Source organism: Spea bombifrons, chromosome 7, assembly GCF_027358695.1.
Source record: "Spea bombifrons isolate aSpeBom1 chromosome 7, aSpeBom1.2.pri, whole genome shotgun sequence".
NCBI lineage: Eukaryota > Metazoa > Chordata > Amphibia > Anura > Pelobatidae > Spea > Spea bombifrons.
The window spans coordinates 16528152-16538681 of record NC_071093.1 but is presented as its reverse complement, the minus strand read 5'-3'; the positions used below and the strand labels follow the sequence as shown (position 1 = coordinate 16538681).

The window sequence follows — 10530 nt, the reverse complement described above, 5'->3', positions numbered from 1 at the left end:
AACGCAACACAGGTTTATAAAAAAAATATGTGTGGCACAATTATTGGCACTCTTTTAGTCAATAAAATTCTTTCTACCAAGATAACAGCTCTGAGTGTTCTCCTATAATGCTTGATGAGGTTGGGTGATACATGGCTAGGGATCTGACACCATTCCTCCATGCAGAATCTCTCCAGAGCCTTCAACTTTAGAGGTTGTTGCTGGTGGACTCTCCTCCTCAGTTCACCCCACAGGTCTTCTATGTAGTTCAAGTCAGGGGACTGGGATGATCATAGAACAGGGGCGTCCAAGATTTTTCTGCAGTGGGCCACTTCATCAGAATTGTATACGTGCGCGGGCTGCACTCATTTTTCACTGTGAGAAAATATGGCCTTTAATAAAATATGCAGATTAAAATAAAGTAAATAACACAAAACCTTTACTTTTCCTCTCACTGATTTCTGGGCCTAGAAAGTTTTGTGACCACAAATTCAGGATAATTAAAAACAAAATAGTTCTATTTATTCTAGGGATGCACCAAAATGAAAATTCTGGACCAAAACATTCACGGTTCACTTAGCCAAAACCGAAAATGACCCCCACCTTTAAAAATAATAATAAAAACTCAAATTTTTTATAAAAGTAACACACCACAGTTGGACAAAAAATATGAGTTGGCATGATAGGAGTGTGATTGCTAACAGCAATCACAGTCCCATCATGCCTAGGATCCAGCACTTACACATCCAAACAGTAAATGCTGGAACCTAGGCATGATGGGACTGTGATTGCTGTTCATTCACAGATTCATTCCCTCAATCACGCATACTGATTCAAACAACCTCCCCACCCCCTTAACTGCACTGCAGCTCCTCGATGCCGATCACAGACTTCAGCAGGGGGCGCGCCCTCCCTCTGTGTTCTCTTGTACTGCACAGAGGAAGCAGGACTGGAGCAGAGTCATGTGATGTCACGTGAACTCTGCTGGGTTCCGCTTCCTCTGTGCAGTACAAAAGACCTTCCCACAGGTAAGTAGCAGGGCTCTTGTTGTAGCAGGGCTCGAGGTGCGGCCCGCGTAAGATCGGTTGCCCTGGCCGCATGTTGGACGCCCCTGTCATAGAAGGGCCTTAATTTTATGGCCCGTAAACCATTTGTGTGTTGATTTTGATGTATGTTTTGGATAATCGTCCTGCTGGAAGATCCAACCACAGCCCAGTTTAAGCTTTCTGGCAGAGGCAGTCAGGTGTTCATTGAATATCTGTTGGTATGTGATAGAGTCCATAATGCCATTCATCCTAACAAAATGTCCAGGCCCTCTGGTAGAAAACCAGCCCCAAAACATTAAAGAGTCACCACCATATTTAACTATGGGCAAGAGGTACTTTTTCATATGGCTACCTCTCTGTGTGTGTGCCAAACCCACCTCTGGTGTTTATTGCCAGAAAGCTCTATTTTGGTTGTATCTGACCAAAGAACCTGATCCCATTTAAAGTTCCAGTAGTGTCTGGCAAACTGAAGACAATTAAGTTTTGTTTTTTATGAAAGTAAAGGCTTTTTTCTTGAAACCCTTCCAAACAACTTGTGTTGATGTAGGTGAGGTCAGATTGTAGTTTTGGAGACTTTCTGACCCCAAGGCACAACTAACTTCTGTTGAAGTCATGTTGAACAATGTTGTGTTCATAGTCACCCAGGTGTACAAAAAAATTTAAAATATCAATGGGAATATATCTCAAATGTATTTTTCATGTATGGATTCAAAGGGGTGCCAGTAATTGTACCACACATTTATTTATTTAACTTTTTTTTCCCTAAACCTGTGTTGTGTTTGCAATTGTTTGATATCCATGAGAGCAGAGGATTTTTGTGTATTATATGAAGAAAAGATCTAAAGGTTGAATAATAAATAATAAATACCTTGAGATGAGGACACAAGTATTCTTTGCATGGACATATATCCTACTAGCAATAAGATATTCCCATGTATGTAAAACTACATTTCTTAAAACACATGTAGAGTATGAAGAAGGCAATCCTACAGTTTATGATGTACCTGCACATTACCAATAAGAACGATCGTGCCCCTTGTGGCATTGCTCCCTCTCCAACTGTCAGTGCGTTACAAGAGTCACACAGGGTCAGAAGCGTAAGTCCCACAGTGATCTTCAACAGTGATTATTCATATCACACAAACCTAATATACAACCCTACAAACCCCAGTATGTTAACTATACACAAAAATCCCATGAGCACACATTGTATGCTTGCATATGGACCTAATGTATGCTCCCATATTCCTGATCTCCTTAACGCTAGGCTTCAGCTACCCAGTGGTTGATAACATCTGTTCCTCCTGGTAGTCCAATGGAAGCAGCACAATGATAAAAGGTTACAGAAGAACAGATCTTTGGCTATTATCAAGCAAGTAGCTGTGAGGCAGGGAAAGCTTAGTCCTCTGGCTTTGAGTATAAAATATTAAGCAGGTCAACGTGCTTCTCAAGCCCCTGGTAATGCCCTACAGTTATTTACTGGGTAGGGGGGAACATTCCAACAAGTCCCTGGGACAGCTGTGGTTCAGTGCATGAGGGCACTGAAATGAGCACTACTTATATATATATATATATATATATATATATATATATATATATATATATATATATATATATATATATATATATATATATATATATATATATATATATATATATATATATATATATATATATTTATTTATTTCTCACCTTCCCCAGCTTTTCTTGACTGTTTGGTGATGAAAGAGGACTTTTAGAATGGCTGACTAAAGGATGGGGCCTACTATGGACACATTTATTTGAATTCTTTGCGCTCTTCCCTCACAAAATGCACTGCTTGTTTTTGTGCAAATGTACCAATTAAATTTTGTATATAGTTTGAGGTTTTGTGTGGTTTTTATGTTTTTTTTGTTTGTTTTTTTTAAATACCGCATAGACACATAGACACTTTTTTTTTGTATTTTGGAATGGTCACTGAGAATGCCACAATGGGGCTGGATCCCAGAAGATTCAGCTTTTTTTGGTGGGAGAGGTGTTTGTACTTTTTGGTCCCCTCTTCTCTTCGAAGACTTCAGTGGTCCCCCTCATAACAGTGGCATATCCTTTCAGAGAGTGCTGGCTCAGGGTCCACTGAAGCACTCATCAGGCACTTTTTAAACCCACCAGTACCTAAAGCTTCAATAAAAATATACAGTAGAACAGGTATAGTGTGATATGATGTGGAACATTTTAATTACCCTTATAACCCAATTTTCATCGATTACTATTTTAGAAAGGAAGTACCTGCAAAGTACCAACTTCTGCTGTTTCCTACATGACCTACTTGAGTTTTATGTCTGTGTTCTCTCTTCAGAGTGCTGTAAGGGCAGTTCTGTGGGCAGTCTGATAATGAGTCCTAATGGAGAGATTGTATGCCTGTCACTTGTGGGTGCAGCACGTGATACTGATATTCCTGTTCGCTTCGACTTCATTCCAGAGCAAGAGGAAGAAGGTAAAAACCTGCATGGTATCTTGTCACAGTATATTCCCCCACTGGCTTACTACGCATACAAAATATTCAATTTTACATTCACAGTGGCAACATTTTATACAGCAATTAATGAAATGAAAATAACTGTCCCAATAATGTAATTACGGGATTCTACTCTTCAATGTAATGGCCTTTTCCACACCAGTGCTTGCCATGTATATGTATAATGAGATGTAAAAATAAACTCACACTATTGTTGATTTTAGCTTATTTAATATAACTACCTATATGTTGTCCTATGTTTGTAAATCAGTTTAATTGTTTTGGAGATACTTAGTTTAAAAAGTTTAACATATGGAAGCTAGGCTTTGATGACAGCCCATGGAAGAAACAAAAACAACCAGCAATTAAAAACTGGGCAGAGAAATAATAATGAGAGGAATAGTCACGTGGAGCGTGAGAAACGAACATTAAGATGTTTTCCCTGTGGTATGCATTTAAAATGGGTTTTTAACCTACAAACATCATTGCAAAGGTGTATGTTGTGTATAGAACTACAGTGAAAAAAAAGAGTCAGAGCCACTTAAGTTTAGCTCAATATCACCATCATCATCTGATGTCACCATGTTACTTTCTGACACTTAATCCCCAGGTAAACACCAATCAAATCTTTTTTATCCAGCATTTAAACTGTATGCACACGTGTTCACTGCACACATGAATCCGCTGTTCCTCCTGCACACAGCCTTCAGTCACCTTAGATGTTTTCTGCTTACTGGAGTATGCCTATATGGCAGAGGGCATATGGGAGGAATGCTTATTATTAATTTTACTGTAGATGTCTGTTGAAAAGATATTTGTAATAACAATTTGTGATTACAACTTAATAAAAATGTCCTCTTAGAAATGTAAAACATTGTAATTTTCCCCGCTACATTATCATTTAGAAAAAAGTGAATTTCTCTAGGATGGAACCTGCAGCAGAACATGCTGGCCCCTTTAACGGGAATGGGGGTAAGAGTTAGAAGGGAAGGCTGCTTTGGCTGCTGACAACTACAGATCTAAAAGCATATGTGTTCCATTTATAGAACTACCGCTCATTGGGTGGCCATTAGCAGTGTTTCCTACAATGATGAAATTTCAGCAAGCTTAACCCTTCCTCTCTGCATTCAATGCTCATCTAAATGTATTAATCATTTTGTCTTTTAATAAAATTATTATTGTTGTGTCAGCATCTGGCTACAAGCCAATCAAATGAATTATTACATATTCTGGAGATCTGGTATGAGGCTGTAGTTCTGTAGTCTCTGTCTACTTTCAGCTCTCAGGTCTAGCCAAATTATTATATTCTGCATTCTGCTCTGAGGTGTAGCCAATCAGATTACAATTCTTTTAAAACAGAATACAAAAGTTGTATTTCTGCAGTTTCAGAGACTGTATAGGTCTATTCACTAAAGAGAGAGTTGACAGGAGAGTTTACAGGGGGTTGTTGTTTTGACTTGGTTCTATTCACTAAACTGTGAGTTTATACTAGTCGGTTAAAAATGCAGTTGCAAACTCACAACTATTAGCCAAAAGAGCATTTTTTTAAAAAAAATATGGAGGTCATAAGGACACAGATCTTACCCCATACATCCCCCTTAAGTAAAATGAAAACTCTTCCTGAACATCTATGTCTCTATCCATTGGGGTAAAGGGGGTTAAAGTTGCCAAAAACCTTTTAAGGACACACAGACCCCATCATGTGCTTCTATCCCTCCTTCCATCCTTACTAAGTGGGGTAGCTTAAACTCTAGGTGATACGTTCCATCAAGCTACCTTTGGGTACTGAGAAGGCAGTGAATATCACTATCCCCCCCCCCACACACACACACACACATCACCAAATACATAGATTTTTTTTCCAGCAAACAAACTAAAAAAGAAATGTGTGCATTCCTTTAAAATGAAAATAACTAGTAGATTGGCTTAACCGCTTTGCAACTATTGGGGGCAATACTCGAAATATCTAAATATCTGTGATGGGTAAATATTAAACAGACTCTGTTTGTCTACCACACAATTTTCACCCCCTCTACTTGCTGGCTCCAGACTAAATCAATAGTTCATGCTCACAGGCCAGGCTCTAACATACTGTGATTGTCAGGAGGAAAAACAAACTTTACTAACACAGTTCCCAATGGAGAACAAAGAGCACAGCACAAGGTGGGAAGGAAGACAGATGGCCAACCCAGTTAGTTATATTGGCCGGTTGTATTGGAAAACCAGCTGGAAATTTATTTTGGGAGAGAAAGTCTGAAAATAATTAGAACCGTTTTTGCACTCAACTTTTATTTTTTACATCGTTTAAAATGTTCAGTACTAAGATTTTGTAACATCCTTTGAAGATGATGTCACGATTGCTGTTACCAGTGTAATATACACAGTCTTTGTTTTGAACACATGTATACTGCTTATTTGTAAACACCACTGTAAAGATTCAATAAATATACTAAACTGTAAAATAGATTTTGTATAAGAATATTCATTAAGATACCCCAACAGATGAATGATTGCCAGAAACAGCCAAGGAACCCATTTAAGATTTAAAAAAAAAATGAAAACATACAGTGGGTACATTGTATTAACCTTGTATCTCAAGCAGTCTGAAATGTGAGAAAATGATCACATTTGCCCTTAGCTCTAAATGACTACAGTAAGCTTTCAGTGGCTGTCATTGTTGGGAGAGCCAGACAGTCTATGTAATTTGGTAGAAGTGGGTGTTGTTATGATTGCCTATGTTTCTTTTGTGAACTATAAAATGGTTGAAGGCGATTTGAGTTGAAAGTATCAATGGCATCATACAGAATCACACAATTACAGACTACTGTGCCAAGTATTGATGGGTTCCTAAGCCTCTGTATTAGTTTTGATTGAATGAAGGTTGGATTGTAGTTGCATGGTAGTCCTCAATCCTTGTGCATAGTCGGGGAAGGAGCCCCTAGTCTACCATAAAGATCAAAGCAGGTATTTACCAAGTAAAACCTTGGGTTTCAAAACCTATCCAGTGATAACACAAAAGTAGAAAAATCTCCTTTATTCTGGAACCAGATAAAATATAATTTCACTAAATTCCTCGCTATCTTGACAGCCTAATAAGGAGTAATAAAAAATAAATACGACCCATGATGTTCTAGAATTTACTGTCTTTAAAAGCATAAAAATATACTTTTGTTATATTTTAGGCATGATGTATTTTTAAATGCATATTTAACGCTCTTAAAACAACCCATTTCTTCTCTTTTTAATTTGATGAAAAACTCCAACTGTATCACAGAGCAATAATTGCATGTGTGTCCAATATGTGTATAATCCCAGTGCATTCCACAGCTTGATTCACATGCAGATCTCATTAAAATAATAAAATCGATGTATGTGGTAATATTCTGCTAATTACCATGTAATCTTTAGATCAATGGAGAAATCTTTTCTACAGAACAATATGATCCAGTTTAGGAACTCTGTTGTTAGTACAGCAATCTAAATGTTTATTTCCATAAAAACAAAGATACATATAGGCGTGTGGAATATACATCCTGTGTATAATCCAGACCCAAACTGTATACTTTTGTGGAAGGGATAAGTATGAAAGCTGAAACCATATAATCCGTATTCTGTGGGTGATGTCACTGCCATATAGGGATAAATAAGACCATTCTTAGCCATTAACACCTTATCTGTGTTACTTTTAGATTGCCTTGCGCTGGAATCCACAGGTCAGGATGAACAATGTCCCGGTAATCAGAAGACATCTGAGGAAGGTAAGAAGCTCCACTGGGGGCTGATAACTGGTTATCAGGAATGGGTTTCAGTCAGTGATAACAGCTAGGACTAGGGCAAGGAAACACATTGAGAGGAATTTATATATATCTCACAGGCATGTAAACAAAGGCAAATAATATGTCAATGTATAAAAGGGTTTTAAACAAAATATTCTGGAATTCAACAACCATGCCAAAAGATATATGTGGTAAATGTGTGCTATTGCCACAAAATTAAAATCATGTGTTAATAGGTCAAATTAGTCTTTCCCACAGGTTGCACCCTTTGAGTGCCAAGGGGGGTGGACAGTGATTTTCATTGCCCACCTTCCTGGCACTCGCATGGTGCTTTGATGGACCTCACCCCACCACCACCCGAACGACTTGGAGGTAGGGGGTTGTTAGGGCCTTTTCTGTTTTAACAGTATGTTTTTTATGCCACTTTTACTCCCTCTATCCCACAGGACAGGAGGGTGGGAGGGAGGAGAGGCATAGGATGCCTTCACAGGTTTGTTATTTCTTTAAACCACCCTCCCTTGGCAACTAAGAGATAAATGCAACTAGCTATGGCCTAAGTACCCATGTCTGCAACATGGTTACACACTATATTTACCTAGGATGTATGAGGGTGTTATCACATCTCGTTGTCACTTAGCGCTGTGCCCATTGAACACCAGACTGTAAACTGTGACCCGCTATTACCATTATGAAAATGTATGATTATGGTAAATAACCCACAAATGAGCAGGAGAGAGAATACAGAAACCATTTTTCATTCTCAGTAAATTCAACCATTATTGAAGACTATGTGTTAATTGTTGGCGCTAAATAAATAAAAGATAATAATAAGAACCCTAGCAAGAGCAGGAAAATGTGAGCTCTTTAGGGAAGGGCTGCTGGCAAACTGAGTGCGTGCCTTGTCAGGCCTAAATCAAGAGGTTTGTTATGGTGTTATGTGGTTGTAACAGGGTGGAACTACATTAAAAAAACGACAAAACTTTAAATTCCACTCTATGTCTGGAAACAATAAGGCAGATGGTCACCCTGACATCACGGATTAATGTTTTCATCCCTGTGATTTTAGGACAGTTTTTCCCGCCATGTTGAAGTGATTATGTCTGGCTTTCTAGCAACAAGTAATTGACCCTCCAGCATTTGTTTAAACAAGGCTTCTTTTGCGTAACCCATTGAGCGCCAGTATTGTTTGTAGCCATTGCGCAGGCATTCTGTGAGTTAAGGGCAAGCTGGCATCAGTTTAAAGCGTTCATTTGGTTCTAACACGACTATGATGCACTCCTAGCAATCCCACTAGTGTAATCACACTTATTTAAAAGAAGGTGAATGCAAGACCCTCTGATAGAGGATGATACATTATGTAGTTATATTCTATATTTCTCTCATCTTATTTCTTACTTAAACCTTTTTTCATCTTTTTTAACAATATCCTGTTATATTTTCAAAAAGCCTTAGCCACTCACCTGCTTCAGATTCTCAAATTGTTATAGTTAGAACGGTAATGTTTTGCAACTCTTTTCCTCTGATTTTAGATGTTTTAGATGTTTTCTACCCTTCACCCATGTCAACGTTACTCTGTTTCTAGTGTTGCATCTTATTATTTCTTGTGATCTAGGTTGGTGTTTTGGATAAAAGGGATATTGTTATTTTCTTATCAGTCTCTATTTTCGTTTATTCCTTGTTCACCCTCTCTCTTTTTTGTTCAGCTTGTTCTCCATTCTTATTTCCATGAGTTTTATAAAGCCACACAACTATGTAATTTTGATGTTTCCCACACACCTTGTCCAAAACCATTAGTTTTTAAGGGAACAAGAAACAGAGCTAATATAGGTCACATTCCTCGATGGTAAACCTCTTCATTTAGTTTGACTTTTTTCCATCCCAGATTATTGTTGGGAAAACCCAGTTCCATGAAATGTGCCCACTCTTCTGGCTGTTCAAATTATCTCTTTGTACTACTCTATGAACCATAAGGTTTTTATTAATTTAATAGAAACCTAACAACTGTTGAACTAACAGTGGCACAAAAGTACTGGTTGCGAAGTATTTCCTCATGTGACATGACACTCAAGTCATTTGATGACTTCTAGACCCAGACCTAGAAGTTAGGGGTTCAGGTAAAGGATAACCAGGTTACATTAATTTAGGCTGCTACTCTTGTCATCCACGTACTGTAATCCGTGTCTGGGTATCCAATGAGCTGGGCCATCCTTACCTTTTGTTTCCGTCAAAATTGTTATGTCCTGTTTATTCATTGTACAGGACTGTGGAATATGATGGTGCTGTATAAATCAATAAATAAAAATGTCTTTAAACTACTTCTACTCTGTCCCTAAAAGGAAATGGGTTGTTAATCTGGCAATACCCTGCATAAAATCACCACTTGGGAACAAGTTTGAGATAGGATCCAATGTGTGGGAGCGTAATCCAATAGTTTAAATGATTCTGCTTTTGTGACCAACTACAGACAAGTTCCTGTTCATTCAACCCCACATAGCAAGCCAGGATTCCATACAGCACAATGCACATGCGAAAGTGGCAGAAATGTAGCTGAACTCCCCTATGTTCTCTGTTTTTAACCCAGAAAGTGAACTACATTGGTATGTTAGCACTGATTTTTGGTAGAGGCACTCCCAACGAAATGGTATTGTCTGGCTTTGCTATGCGACCCTGGTGTCAGTGTTACATGCTTTTCTGGTTTTGGTGCCTCTCTGTCTGTGCTGCTTCTCAGTGAGAGAGAGAGAGAGAGGTCGGACAGCTGTCTCTTATCACATAACAACTCTGAGAAGTCACTCTATATACTGTAAATTAATGGGTTGTGTTGGACTGGAATATTCAGCCATCAGTACAAACTCTTCTTGAATATTTTACACGTTAAATCAAAAATATATATGTGAAATTGCAATTTAAAATGCAAGCTGTTTTTAATCCCAAAAGTGTTATTTTGAAATACATTTATTATATAGTAATGTGTCCATACATATACAGCACCGCTAAAAAAATGTAGTTCTTTACATAATAATAATTATAATTATTATTATTATTAACAAAGAGGGAAGGGGAAAAGCTGGGCAACAGCATTACATGTGGCCCCTCCAATACATTTATTGACTTTTCAATGTACACAAACAGCAAGCAGAGGTTGTTAACTATATGTCACAGTTTCATTCTTACTTATAATGCTGAGACCTCAGGCGGTCTGTATGAACTGACTTCCTGACAAGAAAAGAGAATCACT

General features: G+C 38.1%; 1 protein-coding gene across 2 annotated transcripts in view; it reads left to right on the top strand.

Annotated features, from left to right (window-relative positions):
* Window positions 1–10530, top strand: part of KIAA2012 (KIAA2012 ortholog) — a 69694-nt gene that overhangs the window by 34058 nt on the left and 25106 nt on the right. For both annotated transcript variants that reach the window (XM_053470619.1, XM_053470618.1), the window contains exons 11-12: window positions 3361–3498; window positions 7209–7277. In XM_053470619.1, coding sequence (XP_053326594.1) covers window positions 3361–3498; window positions 7209–7277 — 207 coding nt within the window. The remainder of the gene's footprint in view (window positions 1–3360; window positions 3499–7208; window positions 7278–10530) is intronic.